Below are 21,443 nucleotides of genomic sequence, written 5' to 3' on the forward strand. Positions count from 1 at the left end.
AGCTTCTGAGCAGCACAAAACCAGTATAAAGTGTGTGGTCCTAGAGGAATAAAGCCATAGCTGTTTGATCCAAACTCTGCAGACTCCATGTCGGAACCAGCATTTCACAGATGAGCACAAGTTCCCATCTCCTGTGTTTCCCGTGTGGGCTCCCCGGGCCAGTCATTCATGTTTCCCTCTGCCCAAGTTCACCCTCACCCCCCTACCCTCTGCAGCCCACATGTCTCACCCATCCTCTTCCTCCTCTGCCGCATCCCATCTTCTGGGGTTGCTTCCCTCTGTGGTTTGGGGTTTATTTCCTGACCCCAGGGAGGCAGAGGCCAGAGGGCAGAGCCAAGTGTGCCGAGCCCTGAGGGATGGGGCTGTGGCTGGGCCCAGCCTCATCTTCCTCCAGGGCATCCTGGCTTCAACCAACCAACCCCCTGCAAAGGCAGCAAGGCCCAGAGAGCCCACAGATTCCACGAGAAGACAAGAAATGAACCTGGATGCTTTGTTCCAGCAAATAGAGCTCACAGAGAAGCAGGCGAGGGAGAAAAGGCACCTCATCCAGCAAGGTCTGCCTGATGGCCGCCATTCTGTGGGGCCGGGGTCAGCACTGACCACACTTCATGGCCCCTCCATGTCCTGGGGCAAGGGCAGGGTGGCCCCATGGTTCTGTCATGAGGGGACCTTTGTTGGTGAAAGCTTGGCATCAGCCAGGCTGGCTGCTTCTTGCCAATGGCATGGGTTTGTAAGAATGTAACTTTTACAAACCCAGAGTGTTTTCTTACAGATTTTTGTTGTGTTGCAGTTAAATTCAACATAAATAAGAGTTATGAAAAAATTAACCAAATAAAAGAAGAGCTGAGCACTGCAAAAATGAAATTAGAAACCAAGGTAAGCAGGCACGTTTATAGTACACATAATAATGAAATATATTGTTTATAAACACGTGACCTATTCTTTCAGGTACATTCATTAACATTTTCAAGGAGTTTGCTTTACCTACTGAATAACACGTCACTGAGAAAACGTAGACCGTGTGTTTCTGTGGTGAAAAAAAGATCTGTCAAGGTCTTTCCCCTCTCACAGAGCTCACCTTTCAGGCTGGCCTCTGGCTGTGTTCAGGGGCTCGCTCACCTCAGGGGTATCACCTCAGATAATGCTTCCAAGGTCTGGAAACACTGGTGATGGCACAAGTGCATGTGGAAGTCACCCCTGTCCTGCAGGCAGCGCTTGGCAGGGAGCCCACCATGGTGCCAGGGCGGTCCGAGCCCAGGACGCAGCCCCAGGCATGGGCCACAGGCAGGCCCGCTGTCCAGGAGCCATGGGAGAATTTCTCCTAACAGCCCTGGCGCTTGTCAGCCTTCCCTTTGGAGGCTGGGAAGCCATCCCTCTGTTGCCCACTGCCCTTCACTACAGGCCTTTCACGGAAAACACACAGAAACATTCCCTGTGTTTACTTCACAGGATCTGGAGTGGTATGCTGAAGATCCCCCTGTGAGCCTGGGCTCACAGTTAGCGCTTGTAAGGCCTAGGAGTTTTTCTAGGGATGCTGAAGACAGAGAAAAGTTTCCGAATCTATTTAGTGTTTTTAAGATTTTATTACGCTTTCCATTTAACCAAACTGCAGATGTCTTTTCAGATTAAGCTTCCAATTTTGCAGAGCTTTTCACCATTAATACTTGTGGTTACCAATGATTTAAAAAACCATTTGCTTATGCCTGAAAATAAAGTCTAAATATCATCCCTTGTGCTCTTAAGTGTCTGTGCTGGCAGAATGTTTGTGCACAACAGGAAAGCATATGGAGCCTCCTTTGAAGTAGGAACTGTTGTATCCTATCGCTTAAATAAACATCTTCAAGAACCTTTAGAGGATTGCCTTAACTAGTTCTGAAAATAAATGTTTGGGGCATGATTTTCATCCTTCCAAAACCAGACTTTTCTGCCTTTTGTAAAAGACTATGTAATACGTATAGTAAATATCAACATTACTGCAAGGGGGTCAGTATAAAAGAGAACTCTTTTACAAATAATTACTGGTTGCAGATTGAGACTCTAATCACACAAGCAGTTATTCTCAATCTCAAAGCCCCAAAGTGCTTTAAAATAGCAACTTATTTAACCAACGCAGATTATATCTGGATGTTGCTTGTTAGGTAATGTCCTTTGTAGGCTTGCTCATAAATTTATTTATGAACATCACAATTTTATGTTTATAATACTTATTTGTTATTGATGCATTGTGATTTATAATCAGGGTTTATGTGGTAGGTACAGAAGGTCCCAAGCGTAGAGCCATTACTGTAAATGACTAATGGGAAGAGCTGAAGAACTATTCCTAATTAAATCTTATGTGCTTTACCCATCAGGATTAACAATATACTCACTGATGTTCACAAAAAATATATTTTACTTGCTTGCTTAGTGTGACTTTGATTCATTTATAGATAGAAAATGATACAGAAAACAAGTGGAATGGGAAAATGCATTTCAGTCAGACTGTATTTAGGTTTAAAGGTTATATAGCTGTTGAAAGTATTTCAAGTGATCTGTTTTTCAGTACAGGAATTAAGTTTACATATGTCTACAATAGTTTATGTAATTCAAATAATACTAAACAATGCTGTCAGCTCATGCTGTTCAATGCATCCCACACCAAACAACTGCACTTTTGTGTATTACATATCCAAGCACATGCACGCAGAGCAGCTTATGCCTGACCAAGCAGATGAGACTGAGTTCAAAAGTGTTTTGACATCTATTTCACAGAGGCTGCCTGTGGTCAATCAAAGATTCCTAGGAAACGTTACTTTTTTACTCTGTCCTGTAAAATCAGGTAGCATGTAATTAGAACCCGAATTGTAGCATTTTGCTTTTCATGGCTCAGTGATTTCTTCAAAAAAACCTGTTGCAAATGCATAGATTAAGTTTTGTTCAGTAGTGTAATACAGCAATGTAAAACCATCTACTCTCTCTGAATTAATATGTAAAAATAAAATATTTCTGAGGCAAGCACTTCCTGGACGCTTAGCATGCCGGACATACCAGAGATAAGGAAAAAATCTGGTCCTTTCCTTTCTGACTCTCACATTCTAGTCTTAGGTCATTTGATTCCACTATCCTCCTCCTTTTTTGAACAGATGCACTTCATCTGCACCCTCTCCGAAATCATCTGTATTATTTCATTTTACAAACTTTTCATTTTTACCTCTGTAATATCACTCTTACTTGGTCTTTTCTGCTTCTGCACACACAAACAGTCATGCATCAGCCTGATTATTCAATTTACTTCCCAATACTTACCCTGTGCCTTTACAGTCTGTGGGCAATTCTGCTAACTTTACTTTCCCTACTCATTGTTCTGAGCATTACAGTCTGAGTCATTCTCTTAACCTCCTTTTCTCCATTTCATCAGATGAATGATTCTCATCCTTTAAGACTCTTCAGCGCTTAGCTCTTCCCTATTCATCTGCTGTTACAGTTTATCCCACCATATATCTTAACTTAGGTTAGACAGCGATACAGCAGATGTGCTGGAAAATTGAGAAGAACGCTTCAGCAAATTTTGAAAATGCAATGGTTAAACAGCATACCCTTCTATCAGATAAGCTACTGTTTTAAATTAATAAAACTAACAATAAAGCTGTATGCAAAATAGAATTTTGGGGCTGGGGGGTGGCAGGGGTTATGGTCAAACTGCCTTTAACCAATTTCCATTACACTTCCATGGCTAAGAATTCCAGAAATTGCTCAGAAAAATATCTTTCACATATGCAATATTAGCATTGCAGAGTTGATGATGTGTACAGCCACTCAGTCAAAACAATGATGTTGCACCTCTGTCCCTCTGATATTATTTTCTGATTTGGTATGTGATGAGATTTACACAATTAGATCGAGGACACTGTATTATGTTGGGTACAAGATCCCATGTAATCAATATTTTTCCTGGGTTTAACCTGGAAATATGTCTCCTAAACTAAGCTGACTTTAAAATGTCATTTTAGACAGATGGGCTAGCATTAAATGTGGCTTTTCAATAAAGGATGCTTTTCAAAACTTAGTAGTATATTGGAAGATTATTCAAGGAAAAAAGAGCTGCTGCGCTTTTACTAGTCCAGCAGCTATGCCAGCTGTGTTTTTACTGGACCAAGACCCTTATGTACAATATCAAAGTATATGAAACAATAAAACAATTACCTTACTCTACAATCTTTTTTTTTTTTTTTTTTTTTCCCTCTTGGCAGGTTCAGCAACTGTCTGAAAAACAATTCTACTTAGAAATTCTGAGGAAACGTGAAGACAGCTTAGAAAAACAGAAAGCTGAACTTACTAAGCAAAAGAGCACTCTTCTTAAAATCTTTGTATGTTTCCAGCTATGGTATTCAGACAATGTTTGTCTACTGTATGAGAGCAGTCAGCTTTAAAATTTGAATGTGGAAGTAATGTTTTAAAACTGGAAAATATTTGTATTTATTTATTCTAGCATACTTAATGTAAATGTAGATAAATTTTCACTTTTAACTTAAGCCCGTGATCTAAGATAATGTATGCTGCAGTTTATCTGGAAAGCTGATTTAACATTCTTGACTTCATTTTCTAACATGTGCTGTTGTATGACTGAACTCCAATTCTGACACATTATTTCCTTTATCAAAGAAAACGAACAAAGTCTGACCTTAAATTGGACTCGCTCATCCACAAAGCATATTGAGAAGTATCAAAGTTAAAACTCAGGGAGACCAACACCACATTTTAGGATCCCTGACATACCACACGATCTCATTGATGCTAGACACACCTAGCCACTTCTTAAAAGGTAGCTACTTGCAACATACACAGGCAAGCTTTTCAGTCCTCTCTTGTGCTAACCTGAATATTGCCTTCCTCTTACCTCATTGTGGATCCTTGGATCTCTAGACATCAAGAAGTGCCACAGATGAGTAGTCTTCTCTGCATAGGTATTTATGCCTTAAATTAACAGAGCTAAATTTTAAAGATTCAGCATGAATAACCTGTATTAACCCTAAATCTTTAGACAGATATTCTTTTAATTAAATATTTCTTCAGCTTCCAAAGTATTCCCAATCTTAAGTATACAAAGAAAAAAGGGAAAAATAAATATCATAGAAAAATCATTTAGCTATAAAAGCTAAATATCCTGTGAAGTGTGAAGTTTCTTTTAATTGTAACCAGTCAAGCTTGATGTAAAGGTTATAATTTCTTTCTTCCTGTGTATAAGGGTCATTTCATTTTATTTAATTTAGCAATCAGTTAAGATTTTTTAAAAGGAACTTAATAATGCCTTTCTCTTTAGAATATTTTTTCCAGGAAATGAAACAGTGACTTCCTATCAACTATAGCTTTCTTGGTAATTACTGAGGGAGTTAAAGTTAGTCTGCATTCTGCAGAGGTGTAAACACCACCTTTATTTCCTTTAATAACAATTTAAAAAAAGAGTGCCCATACTGTGCTACTGACTTTAAACAGAACTTTCTGCTAATTTCAATACAGAGTTGAACTGAAAAACTGCTGGCACAAGTCTGTAATATAACGTAGTGATTTTTAAAACATTTTTTTATTAAGAATATATCCTTCACTTTTTCAGAAGAAGGAAAGTTCAAACAACAGATAAAATTATAGACCTGTACACCATTTTCATATTCTCGTAAGTCAGGAAAAGTAAATATACTACATTTATACCACAAGTTTAAGGATAAACAACATTGTGTTTCAGTCTGCTTGGCTTAACAAAGATTTTTTTTCACCTGAACATTCAGTTTTCCCTTTCCTTTTGTCAGACAGATGCAAAGAGAAAAATGACTGAAGAGGAAGAGAATTTTACTAGGGAATTAACAGAGTTTAACAATGAATATGGACTAACAAGTAATAGAGACCTTCTGATTAAGAAAAAAGTCAAGACTGAAATAAATGATTTAGAGAATGAGGCAACTCTGTTGAAAAATGGTAAATCTTATATTAAACCATTTATCTTGAATTACCAGAGAATAAATATGTATCAGTAAAACATAACTGGGCAACACAATAATTCTAATTCCATTCCCTTGCTGTCTGGAACTTCCTCTTAGCAGTAAACTGGAAGTGTGATCTGTCAAACCATGTCACACAACAATAGTTAAAGCCTCTTCTGTTCCCTATCCCCTTCAGTCCTTTCTGACTATGAGTACCATGAGGGGAAGAAGCAGCCCTGCAGAAGTGTCTCCCAACGTCTAACGTTAGTTGGCACAGAGGTGCACTGTTACACACCGCATACTACATTAGGTTGGCACCGAGTATAATCACCTGTGGTTGAACTATGTAAATTTACTTAGCTTCCAAAGAATGATATGTACAAATGTCTTGTAGGACTGGTCTTTTACTGCCACAGTATAACTTTATCTTTGAGTTAAGACACAAAATACGAGATTTCTCAGAACAGTCAAACTAAAAGCAAGGAGATAGGAGTCACCATGGATCACAAGCTGAACATGAGACAATGACATCAGAAAGCCAACACTATACTGAGACATAAACATAATTCTGGCCTCTAAGACATGCAAAATGATCCTTTACTCTATTTGGGGCAGTTAAGCTCTTAGCTGGAGTACTGTGCATCTAGCTTTGGGTGTTACACTTCAGGAAAAAATGTGGATCAGCTGGAAAGAATCCACATGGGACCAGTGAGAGTGATCAGAGATGTGGACAATATAAGCAGTAAAAAAATGAAAGAATTTGGACTATTTAATCTATGAAGGAAAAGACTGATGGAAGATGGACATCAGTCTTCAAATTGTTAAAGGATTCTGTAAAAATGAAATCAATGTATTCTTCATACCTATATTGAACTGAATAAAAAGTAACTAGTGTAAACTACAGTAAGGGAGAGACTCACTGGCTGTTTAGAATTCTAAAAGCAGTGAACAACTGAAACGCTCTGCCATATGAGATTCCATTACCGAAGAAATTAGGAGTCTCCATTACCAAAGGTCTTTAAAAATAAGTTAAACAAGCTTCTGTCAGAAATGACAGAGGTACAGATGATCCTGCCTTCAAAAGGCTGGATGCAATTAGATGACCCCTCAAAGTCCTTTCCAGTCTCATGATTCTATAATTCACCAAGTGCACAGGCATTTGAATTCCCAATATCTGATGTAAAGTTACTGAAATATGACTATCTATTTGAGATCATACTTGGTGGTGCCTTCTTTCTGTATTTCCTGTGGCTCTGATTCTGATCTACAACTGAAAAGAAGTCTTTATTTGGTGACACCTGTTACTTTTAATGGTTAATTTTTACGTATTCAGTCAGATCTGATCAGTCAAATGATCAGTAGGACATGAAAGGTAGCTAACATTCTTCTCTAGGTTCAGTTGCTGTCTTGATTCCATCCTTTTAAATTGCACCTTTCTGGGGGTACAACTTGCCTGTCTTTCTGTCTGCTACAGCCCTGAACACACTGACAACACTAAAAAGAAAAGTTTAAGTAACTCATAACAAAGAAATTATGTAAGGACCTCCAGTTGTTAGAGATACAATCACAATTAATTCCAGATGCTGTCAATGGTCAGGTTCAAATGTACATAATGCTAAACTCAGAGGGTTTTTTTTCAGTCATGCTGAGAGATGTCTGCTGAGATGAGTCTCTTCACCACCTATTCATAAGTCATCTTCCTTTATAGCCGAAGTAACTCTAAAGCAAAACAGTCTTTTTCATCCCCAGTCAACAAAATATGTCAAACATCTTAATAATAGTAAAAAACCATTTCCTTTCATAGTTATGAATACATTATATGACATAACTACCTGTGAACTGCGTTGTTGGGTTTTTTTATATCACTGATTTGAGTTGAATTTAGGTTTATATTTAAGGTTCTTTCTGACTAGCTGAAGATTGCTAGAAGTAGTTAAGAATATTTAAGATTATATCAGGAAGACTAAAACTGCAATGCATTTTAATTTAAAAATACATTTTTTGTAGAAATGGAGTCAATGGAACATGAAAACGTTCAGTTAAATGCACTCCAGCTGCAGAAGAATGAATTAAAGCAGAATTTATTTACTCTCCAAAGCGAACTCAGAGGTACGCCTGAAAATCACTTGTTATGATAATTATTTGTGGCTTGACAAATGCTTCTGAAAAAATCTTCTCTGTCAACTTATTTTTCTCAAGAAAGATATCATCAAAACAAGATTTTAATATATTTTTACATTACGTAATGCATAATGTTTAAACATGTTTATAACAAATATTATGGATTGCAATAAGATTTATTTTAAATGCCAGTGGTACTGAGGTCTACACATTGGCTGAATCATAAGCTATAAATAAGAAAAAGAAATTTTTGCTTTTGCTGGTAAATCATATACTTAAATGGAGAATCTGGTGTTTCAAAGTGAATTTAACATAAATATTGTTTAAAAACCATTAACCTATAATTAAAGAAAGTCACTAAAATTCAAATGTTTAACAAGCAACATGGCTTGGACTGATAAAGGCAGATTTGGTCTAGGCAGTAGTTGTAAATTCTGAGTTTTAAATTGAACTATCATCATTTCTTTACTGACATTTGTGTGCTCAGGTAGGAAAGTTTGTGTATAAAAAAAGTCTACAAAGCAAGCTGGGAAAAATGTGTCAAATACACAGGAAACCCTATAAAAGAAAAAACTAAAAAGACACAGAGGGAACCAAGAAAGGTTCTGTGTCAAAGGTGATCACAAGCAATAGGGAAGATTTTTAAATGTGGATTAAAAAATGTAATCTAGAAGTGGTTTAGTAACTTATTTACAAATGTGTAAATAACATGTCACTGAAGAAGAGCTAAGAAAGACAGGCTGTAAATATGGGCATAAATTGGGAAAAGGAACAAAATTTTCTGGAAGATTGTAATATGCATACCAAATACAATAATAAAATTAATCATGTTCTTTATTTAGATGCCTTTACCCTACAAACAGTTTCACAAAGAAATATGAAAAAAGTTAAATTTAGAAAATGTAGGAAGTTTTGAATATGGATGGTTAATGTATAACGCAATTGTTGTTTTATGTTTAGACCTAGAGAAAGTAATCAGGGAGGCTGAAAGAATGACAAAAAATTTAGAAGCAGAAAAAGTTCATGTCACTGGAAAACCTCAGGCTGATCCTGAATGTTTAAGGTAAGACTCAGATTAATAAGTTCCTATATTTAATTTTAGGCTTGAAACTGCAGACCAGTTTTGGTAGCAATGACTGTTTTACCTTTCCTGTACAATATTTCTTTGAAATCAAGAGAATTTTCGAAAACCAAATGAAATCATCTGGTTTTATTACAGAACACAAATTCCTGTTGTTTATTTACAGCTTTTCACCCTTACATGCATACTCCAACAAACTAAAAACTGAAAGTGTTTGCAAGGAAATCAATCAAACTTGGAGGAAGAGCAAAAGACTGGTCCTTGGGTGGAAGGCCAGTTCTTAAGTTTTTGTAAAAACAGTGGTGACACACAAAGTACTGATGAACTACCCAGTGCTATACGTACTGCTGCTGACTGGCTGTACAGCCCTCCCCAGAGACCGACTGCAATGGAATGGATCAGCCACAATAACCTCCTTGGGTCAGGTGGGCTTTGTGTTGAAGCTACGGAATGTAGATTCATTTTCTCTATGAACTCTACCATCAGTTCTAGTTTGCCTTCTAATTAAGTTAATTTAGAACAGAATTTTGAAGATTTAACCAAGACAGAAGAATTGGCACAGTTTCCCTTAATAGTAAATATTGCTTCCCAGGAACTGAGTGGTAATGAGTCTTCTCTTCTCAGTTTGCTTAAGTGTGACATTTATGTTTTCACTATGCAGAAAATAATGTAATGTTTTCAACTGAAAATCTTCCAATCCAGAAAACCCCATATCACAGAATTAACCAACTTTTTCCTGTTTTATAGTGTTCCAGATGAAAATGTCCATAGATAACTAAAAATATTTAATAGGCAATGCAAAGGAACTCCTCCTAGAAAAGCCGGTCCAAAATATTCTGTAATAGAAATTGTTAGGGGGAACATGACTTTTGTTACCATCACATTTTTTTCCCCTATATATTTCTATGGTTTTGACAAAAATAAATAAATACAGTATTTTTTTTCTGAAAACTTCCAATGGAAAAATAAAATTTTGCAGAGAACCCTGATCATTTTCCTGAAATACAGTTTGGTAATGGCCCATTTTTTGCTGAATATAGGTTTTTGAAAGAAAATGATCTATCAGCCCTATTACTAACTCTTTTCAACCTCTTACATAGCGTTGAGACATGGCCAAAATTCCCTCAGCATTAAAATTAATTAGCTCACAATTGTGCATACAGTAGCAAAAACTTTGCATTCAACATATACCTAAAGACAGTGTAAATAATAATAACAGCAGCAGCAATTCGTTAAGACAGCATGTTATAATTCACTCTTTTACATTATTCATTCCATTGTTATATATTAGGTTTTGTGATACATGAGGTTGTCAACTTCCTTCTAAATATCATGCTTCCCTTGGAATAGTTTACTGCCATGATGCCACTTAATATCCAAATTGGTGTAATTAGTTTTCTATAACAGGTTTCCCATCTATAAGGTAAAGAAGTAGCCAACACCATATTACTTTAAATCCTCAGCTCTGCCACTGATTGCTATGAGATCCTAGGCAAATCATTCAAATCCATGTATGTCTGATTTTCTGCGTAGTGAAATTAACTCACAGTCCTGTGGAATGATATTTTGGTTTTATCTGGGTGTAAAACACAACAGCGGACAAAACATATTAAATTCTATTAACTAAAAGAAACAGCTAGTGGCATTTACAATCAAAGCAGGAAGGATGATGAGGTGTTTTTTTTATTTCATAAAATACCTCATTTTATGGTCAGGATAAGCTTACATTATTTGATAATTACATGTAGTGCCAAATATAAAGTGCTCCTACTGCCATTAATACTATCAAAAAAGCAAGTGCTCTTTGAGGTATAATAATATATTGAAGAAATTTTCTTTACATTGAAATATTTTTTAATTTCAGATACTGAACAAAATTTAGGATAGCTTTGCCTAAATCGTACTTTTATGTTGCACTTGCTTTTGATCAGAAAACATCAATGCTTTATAGAGAGAGACAGCTCTGATTAAGTTAACTCAAATGCCAGGAGCAACATAGCTATGTCATTGTACTTCCATGTTAGCACTAATAGGTTCTGCTTTACAGTAGAGCCAAGCAGGTGATCCTTGTTTGTCTACTTCTGTATGTCATAGCGCTGTGCTGTTTAGAATTATACCAAACCTTCTCAGGCTCATACAACTCTATCAATTTTTTTTAAAACAAATCCTGCACATCACTTCTTGGTTGGGACTACTGAATTAAGAGAATGAAAGGGAATTTAAAGTAGTATATGCTTTTAATAGTGCAGTACATAAATAGTCCCTGTTGAGGTACCTGATTACCCTCCAGTACCTACAAGGATGTCATCAAGAAGATGGAGCCAGGATCTGCACAATGCTGTACAGCGGGTGAACAAAAGGCAAAAAGCAGAAGTTGAAACAAGAGGGGTTTAGAATAGATTTAAGGAAAATATGTTTATTGTAAGGATAGTATAGCCAATAAAAAGGTTGCCCAGAGAGGCTGAAGAGTTTTCATCCTCAGAAGTTTTCAGACTTCACTGGATAAAGCCCCAAGTAACCTTGTCTGACCTTGTAGCTGACCCTGCTTTGAGAAGGACACTGGGCTAGATGACCTCCTGACATCTCTCCAGTCTGAATTATCCAATGAACAAACTAACATTGTGGGTTGCACAGCCCATAGATCAATACATATGCATTGGCTTGTTCGTACACTGCTCAGAGGCAGCATTATCTGCAACAAACCAGTCATCTCCACACTGCCTAGCATTTGCGGACATCTTATCTGCTCTGGTCCCTTTGTAGTGTCTCTGTGATGTTAAGATATAACGTTGTGTATCTACACGTATTTTCCATCCAAAATCCATGACATACTGAAAGGAGTTATGTCCAATGCAGCAGAGTGCTGGTTCAAAATGAAAATACCTACCATGTGTGTTGCATGCCCTGTGATGTGCCACAGGAGGATTTGAGGGACCACGGCTGCTTACGCAGGGCTTGCCAATACTTCACTCAAAGATCTTCTCCAGAAAAACTACCCTGTCCGCTCCTGCAGATGCCTTCTGAATGGAATTGGAGAATAGAGAAGAATTCATGTAGTGTCAGTGAGAAAAACTGAAGTAGCAGGCACCTGAGGTGAACCAGGAAGACCTCCTGGCAGTCTAGATACACCTTTGACACTTGCAAAGGATCTTTTACAGCCAAAGAGCCGATTAATACAATATTACATATACTAGCATATATCTTAATATGAGTCCGTTTTGGTCATGTTAAAATCAATATGATTGAACTGACTGAAAAACAACCCTTTTTAGCCTAACAAGATAAGCCTTTTTCCCTCTACAGAATCTATTGCAAGAATAGTATTTTAGTTTTCATAGATATTAAATATGATTTTCAGTAAAAAGAAGAATATTTTGACACAAGGAATGTGAATCAAAAATAAGTTTTTTTCCCTATGAAATAAGCACAATTTTTTTTTCTTTTTTTACAGAGCAGGAAACCACAAGACTCATTTAGATGGCAAAAGTACCAATGTTTTCAATGCTTCCTTAAAACAAATGTGAGAGACAGTCAGCATCAATAACCTGATATATGTAGCTCCCAGGTCACCCTGTATGTCTGCTATTGTATCACATACCTTGTCCCAGCTTAAAAATCAATATCAAAAGTAGCTGGCAAGGCAAGAATCTTCATTACAATTAGGTATATATCTTAAAGTAAATTGCATTTCAGCTGAAGAGTGTAGCCAGCTAATTCAAATTATAGCAATTCATCTTTGATCTGAGAAAAATGCCCTATACCATGTCTGCAGTTTCATAAAATTTCTCCCAAATCCATCAAAGAATTACAAAAGGTCACAAGAAGCACATACAAGTAATTCTAACCAGCTGTTGGTACTGCAGTTACAGGCTTGTTCTAATATACATCAAATACAGGAAAAAGCTAACCAAAATTTGAATGTTAAACACAGATATAGTTATGGATAAGACACGGTACCCTCTTACTCAAAGTAGGCACCCTGGAAACTGTCTCACTATACAGGTGAATAATTCAAAGAAATAAAGAAAAGAGGGAATTTTTCAGAAAATTTTAATTTTTAAACAGCTGTTCTGCCAGTGCCACCCCCAAACACAAAACAGCAGGAAAGAACTCTGGCATCAGCCGTCTTGAGTCACATTTCCCTGGCAGGTAGCAAGTTGCATCACATAAGTGGAACAATACAGGAGTCAGGCAGAAACTAACTGATACCAGTAAATTCTTAGCTAAATCAATTCACTATTCTATTCATTGTAATTACTTACTATATTAATTATCTTCTTTCACATTTTAATTTTAAATTTATATGTTGCCCTAAGTAAAGCAACCTAGAAATAATTTTAATTAAAGTTTATTTAGACTACTACCAGACACTTTTTACCTCCAATTGGTATTTTTCACACTGTTTTAAAGGTAGACTAAGGATAAAACTTTTCTTTGAAACCTGGATTTCTGTTCTACTTCAGAAAAAAAGTAGCAGAAGGGGAATACATGAAGTCAGCTTACTTTTTAAATAGTTCAAGGCTTTGATTACTTGCCTGATTCCTAAAAGTACAGTATTTCTTCTTGTACCTTATAAGACAGAAAAAGAAACTGTTACCAAAATTAGGAAGGAAAAAGCAATGCTTTCTTTCATACAAATCATACAGGAAACATGCATGGTTCTGGTGGTTTAAAAAAAATAATATATATTTGCAATTTAATTTTATGTTAAATTTTATAATCAGGAAATAGCAATCTCTGGACTAATATATGTGGTTCAAAATGAGGTTTTTAATGACAATCTCCTCATCGATTTTTTAAGCTTTTCTTTTTAATAGCAGTGCCTAGGGGAACTATTACAGTTTGAATTACGTTAAAATAGGTTTCCATTATAAATTGCAGTATGGATTTACAAAAAGTAGATCAAATCTGACTAATGATATCTTCCTTTGATAAGACAACCGATTGGTGAGACAAGAAAATGCAGATGCCATTTATCTATACATTAGTCAAGTATTCTATGTTATCCTGCATGGGAAACTACTGGTAAACCTGGAGAAGACATATTAAAAATTTTAAGTAAGGAGATGACCAATAGTAACAGCAATAGGTCTGAAAAAAGAAATTTTGGGGCTTGAAGAAGGTAACTACAGTCACAGCCAGCCTTGCTTAGTGTTTTAAATAACAACTGTAGAATAGAAATCAAGACAATAGTATAAAACAATTGAAAAACTCTAGTCTTTTTAGAGTGGAGTTGCTAAAAAAGTGGAGGAATACAACTATGCAAGTTCACGTACTTGTACAAAACTAAGGATTCCAATAATAGGTACCTGGAAGCAAAGGAAAAGAGAGGCCTGAGCATACTATGTAATCAAAGACAACTATAAACATCAAAAGTAAATATAGCTGTGGAAGAGGTAAAACCAAGAGGTATTTCCAACGAAAACCAGGAGAGCGTAAGAATACTGTGTACAAATCTCTGACCTACTTTTCAAGAAACATGCATTCAACCTGGAACACGAGCAGAGAATAGAGAGTCCACACTGCAGAAGGAAACAAGGATAATTCTAAATCCTTCTTACCTCTGAGAAGTTATACAGTATACATGAAACAAAGCAGTACAGAATAGAGATGCTAATTTCAGCAACAGGGTAGCCTTATTAATATATCCAAATTGAGATCTAATTTTCCATGCACAGTAGAAAAATGAAAATATTTGAACTAGAAGAATCATTGACCCATATTTATTTTCCCTGCCTTTCAATAGGAATCTTATTGACCTCTAGAAACATATTTCGGTTTTGATGTCTCTGATGCCTGTATGTTTAATATTTATTTTCCCGTGTAACTTGTTCTTACAGTTCTATGGAAAGAAGTCATTATAACTTTGGTTTGCTATCTGCATAAAAGCAAATCTCATCCTAAATGTGCAGTTTAATTCAGTGTGCCTTAACCTTTCCATGTTTATTCATCTATCATAATACATTCCTGAAAGATTTCTTGTGATATTTTATGTATTTGGGGAATATAAATTCAAAAAAAAACCCAAGCAAACAAAAAAACCAACCCAGGCTTTTAAAGATCTGTAGCTAATTCTATAAATAATTACCTGATAGCATTTACAAAATGTAAGATTTAATCAATGATAATTATATATTTTACAATCAGCATTTGATCCAGAGCAGTAAAAGCTGAAATTTTTTTTGTTTTACCTAAGGTATTTCTATTTATTTTAATTTACATTTAATTCCCATTGTTATGTAGCCTAGTACCTTTGTTTGCTTTCATCTTGCAAGCATTTATTATTACTACTAAATCACTTTCTTAATTTTTATTCTATTTCTGCTCCATCAAGCACATACTATTATAATTTAACTGTTCAGCTCAAGTGCTTGAATTTATATTTTGGGATACTGAATTTCATTTAGGATTCATTTTCTCCCATCCTCTATCAATTGATAATAGTCTGAAATTTATTGACTTCTTCAGCTGTATCAATAGTATTTGGTTTTGTGGTGTCAGCAAATTGTAGATACCCAGCAAAATCTTGCTCTCACTATAGAAACATACACATTAATTTAGTCCCAGTACTGAACTGAGACTGAATGGCTCAGTGCATTAGCTCTTCCTTGGCTTGAGACAATTAACCAAAGTCTTCTATACTTTTCTTCAGTCTCAATAAAGTCTTCAAACCTTGATAAATATTTTTCCTGATATTTATGCTAAAAATTCAGGAAAATTGACATAGATACTCTCGTTTATATATAACTTCTCAGGGAACATAATTTTGTACCATAAATTCTATGCTTTGTATATCAGTGTAAAGCAATTCCATTTTATAATACACTCTAATGTTTTCCTTTGTATTTATGGTTAAAAAAATCAAATGGTGGTCATAAACAAGGCAACGACAAGAAGAAAAATACAAAAAAAATATTTTACTTGTCTCAGCAAAACATAACCAAGAGACAGTCTGCTGCTTCTGCAACTCCAGCAATAACCAGGTAGGGTTTTTCATTCCCACCTAGGAAAAAAAGGCTCTAAAATCACGTATTCACCCTGCCTTCTACTCCAACTATTTTTTCTTTGGGACATCTTTACATAAAATTATTCTTGGATATTCAGTAGCAAGTTTGGGCTGCTGAAGTCTTGATCCAGTAACCTGAATCTGTGGATTATTTTTTTGAAGAAACCTGTTAGGCAATAACATTATTTTCATCATAGTTCAATTCATAATACCAGCATGTATTGATTTCACCATTATTTTTCCTACTTGCTTCTGCATATGCAGCTGAAATTCAAGAAGAGTGTGTATCAGCCACAAACGCCAATGATATTTAATAGCTGTGCTCATTTTGAAGCTGCAAAATCAATGATCTTCAGTGACCTCCCCCTCCTTCATTTCTTTATCACTTCTGGCATTCAAGAGTAATGGAAAATGGACTACTGACAGCAGAGCTCAGCCTTGGGCAAGCCAGCATCCAAAACAATCCTGATGCTGTTGTCCCACCTACTTGATTTAAGGTTAGGTTTTGCCATCACTATTTGAACATTTTTCAAAGGAATAGTCAAACCTCCTTTCACAAATAATGGCATTTCAACTCCAGCTGTTCATTAGAGCCCATTACCTGTGATGCTGTAACTCACCAATACACTGCTAATCCAGTGCAATAACTTTTTAAAAAGATGAATTTTATGGTCATCAAGGAGACCAAAATGTTAAAAATAAAACAAAACCAAAAAAAAAAAAAAGGATATGCAAGGCCAAATGCTAATGTGGTTTTTCAGATATTTTCTTTTTAACAGATTTGCTTTTTATCATAGTTTTAAGAAGGGTATAGTTGTCATATTAATCCTTGTTCTGACAAAAGGTACATCTCTTCCCATTTCCAAAGGTGACAGAAAACCTGCCCTCCATCTAGACAATATAGTTTCATTAATAATTGGTTTGCACATTCAATCTGATAGTGGAAAGATGAATATGAATATCCTGCTTATCTTAAATGTAAAATGAAAAAACTAAGTCTGCTTCCAGGTTAAGCATTTTTTTTTAATAGTTCCATTGTCTCACATTCCTTCTGGTAAAACTTCATCATTTATTCAGTAACTCAGGCGTCTCCAATGCATTAATTGTGTAGACTGTAACCTAACAGACAGCTCTTGTTTTGCGAGTATGATATTCCTGGCACATACTGTAATTATCTAGCTTCTAAATAGGAAGGAAGATCTGAAAGCAGGATCAATTGATTAATGTAAAATTTAAACATCACATTTGAATGAATGTCTTTTATCACCACTAACCCATGCTAAGTAAGAAGTTGTACTGTCACCACATTTAAAAGTTTTAAAAAATATTTTAAATAATATTTTAAAATCCATATGCAAAACATTACGGATTCAAAGCACATCATCCATAGTAATTAATTCACAATCCCAAGACACAGATAAGCAACTCCTACTGCTTATCTTCTAGTTGTTCTATCCTTAATGCACACCTAACATGGACTGGTATCATTCTTAGCTGACAACTAGCAAACAGACTATGCATCAATTTTACAATGTGGAAGACAATGAGAGAGCACTTTCTCTGAGATTAACGGAATATGTCTTTTCCTAAAGTAATTTAAGCAAAGGAGAGCTTTTGTTTGTCTTAAACAAATTAGGGTTGTAATATCACGCTAGCAGAGAACACAGAGCGTAAAAAGATGAGGAGGCAAGGCAATGATGTCAATTTAATCAAGATCAGAAACTGATCTTAGACCTTGACATGAACTTCTCTCAGTGAAAATGGTCTGTAAACTGGCAATGTACTACAGTACAGTGAATATATTGTTTCTTTAAGTGTAGTTCAAAATTTTCTTTTGTTTGAACACTTGTATGTATTTTGAATGCAGGAAGAATATTTCTGAAAGAAGAGGCATTTACTCCTTTGTAATACAAACACACAGATCCCATACTGTTTCCATATTGATGGTGAGATACTTATATTCTCCTCAGGAACAGCAAAATTAACTTACAGTCCAGCCTTATGCTGCTATTCTAATGCCACATGGTGACTAAGCTGCTCCTCTCATATGAAGCTATACCTTTTAATAAAGCCATTTTCTTGTCTTGAAAACAAACTCCAATGTAGTAGGACATCTAAAGAGTGCACTGTCTGTATAATATGGTTAAATAATTTATTCCCTATTACAGTATATAAAAGAGAATGGTTGCTACCTTCTCTTAACTTCAGAAGAAACAAGGTCCTGCTTTGATGCATAAGTTTTGCTGTTTAATTAGAAGCAGAATATCTACTTTTCTTCCTTTTTTTCAGTCTGTCTATATGTCTCAGAATATTCACATTGTTTGCTGAAAATGTATTAAGGGCAAGCAACTTCAGCTTTCTCATTATGCTTTTCTTACGACAGCCATGGAAAGACTCAGTATAATCTCATCACCTTGTATTCACCAGACTACTAAAAGCTCTGGCATAGATAACTCTTGGCCTACCAAATATTAAAGTACTACAGTCACTGATGTGCAAAGTTTAGGTGTGTCCTTTTAGCAGAACTAATGCTTTTTTGAATGCAAAAATCACTATATTAAAATTAGTCCTAATTGTAGTAAATTTGGAGAATTCCTGGCTAAGACTATTGGGAAACAGTCTGTAAGCACTGAGGAATAATAGGAGCAGCGGGGAGAGAACAGCAGTAACAACAGTGGAGTATGTGCAGGGCATGGAGCAATGACAGCACAGAAATGGCTGCACAGGGCCAGGCAGAGGACCCATCTACTCCAACATTCTGTCTCCACCGGTGGCTACACATAGATACCCAGGGAAAGTCAGAACAGTAACAAATGGTACTTCCTAAGTATCAACATTCAAATTCCCATGTTTAAATAAGAAAATGATGACTAATGAGGCCATAAATCTTTCATGATTTATGAAAATGACATAGTCCAGAAATTTGTCTAAGTACTTATTCAAGTTATACTTTGTAAAAACCCATTTTCTGAAGTCCCTCATATTGCCGTCACAACTGCCAGTGCTGAATGAAATCCAGCCGTATGGTGGGAGAGCCGCGTATTGGACTGCCAATTACAGAACTAAAATCCTGATCATGCAGATAGATCGATGAGGGTTTTCTCACATAAGTCAAACTGAAAATTGGGACAGAAGCTGCAAAAAAATAGTTACCCAAGCAGTGGTTCTCTGACTCAAAAATGTATTTTGTTTTGGACACAGGCTTAAGAAAGAATTGGAAAATTACAAAGATGATGATTGGGAAAGTATCTGTGAGACTCTTCGAACAGAAATTGAAATTCTGCAAATGGTATGCCATTTTTGTTATGTGTTTTAAGTGTTTGAGAATTTTAGCTTTAAAAGTGTAATTTAAGATGATTAGCAGTGGTTTTAGATAAGCAGCGTTTCATACTATGTACACAGCCAAACAACCTTGCATTGCAGGTGCACTCCAATTCTTATGTTTGTGCCTGTTATACCCAATTGTCCAGGAGTACCATTTCTCACAGAAAAGCGAAGCATAGAAATTAATTTAAAGATGAAGATTTTTAGCACAACAAATACCTATTTGGGGGACTAGTACTAATCATTAGTTTCTTAAAAGATTATGCATTTAGGAGCTAAATTAATCTTTACCTCCAGCTGTCAGTTAAACAGAAAGTAGGAATATGGAGAAACAGAATGATGATAACATCCTTTTATGTAATATTTTATTTTCTCTACTCACAAATTCCTTACAAAAACTTATTAAAGTGTGTTTTTTTCTAAATGTCAATCCTCACTTCGAATTTCTTGATTGTCAGTCTGTGTAACAATACAAAGAGAAAAAGTATTTTGAAGTCCCATTTTTTGAAATACAGGGGTTTTAAAGGTTCCTTTCAGAGTCCCTGATCAAGCTGTATGAAGATGCAGCTGCCACTAGTATCAATAGCAGAATAACAGTCATGGGAAATTTGTATTACTTTTATGATAAGTTTCAAGTTTCTGTTGGAGGAGTGTAACTTACTTATACTTTATCTGTTAATTTTATCATGCTTGTCAAACTTCAGAAACATAAAATACAGCTCAATGTTTAGAAACTTCTCTGTAAAGAACACACTGAACTCATTAGATTTAATTTTCTGTAATTCAATTCCTTTTCTTTTCCAGAATCTATCACAAAAAAAGTCTTCAGACAAGTGAATAACATGTGGCATATGATACAGAGTGTCATAGAAGCTAGTCTTTGAGTACTTTAAAACCATTTTACACAGGCTTTATCAGGTTTGCTTCTATTTTTTCTGATTAAACCACAGTTTGTATCTGCCTTTACTTTTCATTAAGATAAAAAGTTTATTCATTTAAAAGTGGTGGTTTTGTGTTTTATCCTCAAGTTCAATAGCTATCCATCTTTAGTTTCCTCTTTGTTGCCCATGAATGGGCAGTACGTAGTCCGGAACATATACAGCTGAGTTCCTGTATTACTAGCGTTATGTACTATTTTTTAGAATGAACACTCTCCTATTTTTAAGGTAGTGATGTGATCTTATTTGAAAGAAAGACTGCTGTTAACATCAAGGAATACTTAACAGGAGCTGTGGCTATTTACTTTATACTTTGACAATGCAATTCTGTAACAAGCCCTCTGAAATAGCTCAGCTCCAGCAATGATACGATTGCTGATGATATGATATCCTGCATGATAGTCCGGAATGGTTTCCAAATCTACTGAGCTGTAGATGCCTCCATTGGTGGTAAGCCAGGCCATTACTTAGCGCTTGTCTTCTGATCACATGAGAAGACGTCTTTTCTTCCTCTCCCACAACCCACAAAATACCGAGTGCTACCTTCAGCACTTGACAGCAAAGATAAAACCGTAATCTAAATGAAAAGTCCCCATTCTAGAGAACTGGTGAAGAATTTCCACTGAATAAGGAACTATATTCATTCAAGCATGTAAGATCTGTAACTGGTACAGCAGTTCCCAACGCCACAGTAGGAACTGACTTTATGATTCAGGTGCTTACAGTAGGACAGTGTAAAAACATTCACTCTGCTCAGCCTCAGTCCACTCTGTGGTCATCATCTCGTCACATCCAATTGTGTGTGGAAATAATTTTCAATCTGCTTCCTACCTGGCTGGTGGGATGGATAATTGCTCAGCACTAGTTTTTATACACCCAGAGCTCTCCAAGCCCCAGAGAGTGTCTGTCACACATATAACTGCAAGAGATGTTTTATTAAGAAGGAAGGAATAAATCACTCTTGGAAGCTGACCAAATTCTGCCTGTGATGGAGAGTTTCTCCCCTTGGGACACAGCTG

At 35.9% G+C, this 21,443-nt stretch overlaps 1 protein-coding gene across 1 annotated transcript; it reads left to right on the forward strand.

Moving 5' to 3' along the window:
- Window positions 1-475: 475 nt before the first annotated feature.
- Window positions 476-20,323, forward strand: CCDC172 (coiled-coil domain containing 172). Its single transcript, XM_005237567.1, has 8 exons — window positions 476-554; window positions 791-876; window positions 4,230-4,346; window positions 5,784-5,949; window positions 7,962-8,063; window positions 9,036-9,138; window positions 19,364-19,451; window positions 20,291-20,323. The coding sequence occupies exons 1-8, from the start codon at window positions 476-478 to the stop codon at window positions 20,321-20,323; spliced, it is 774 nt and encodes a 257-aa protein (XP_005237624.1).
- The last annotated feature ends 1,120 nt before the right edge of the window (window positions 20,324-21,443 follow it).

The sequence above is a fragment of the Falco peregrinus genome, chromosome 1 (assembly GCF_023634155.1).
Source record: "Falco peregrinus isolate bFalPer1 chromosome 1, bFalPer1.pri, whole genome shotgun sequence".
Lineage (NCBI taxonomy): Eukaryota > Metazoa > Chordata > Aves > Falconiformes > Falconidae > Falco > Falco peregrinus.

Bases quoted from the DNA above. Each gene is read 5' to 3' on its own strand.
- CCDC172 (XM_005237567.1), top strand. From the start codon at position 476: ATGAACCTGGATGCTTTGTTCCAGCAAATAGAGCTCACAGAGAAGCAG. The intron at 877-4,229 runs GTAAGCAGGCAC...CCCTCTTGGCAG, and splicing joins AAATGAAATTAGAAACCAAG to GTTCAGCAACTGTCTGAAAA. The intron at 5,950-7,961 runs GTAAATCTTATA...CATTTTTTGTAG, and splicing joins GGCAACTCTGTTGAAAAATG to AAATGGAGTCAATGGAACAT.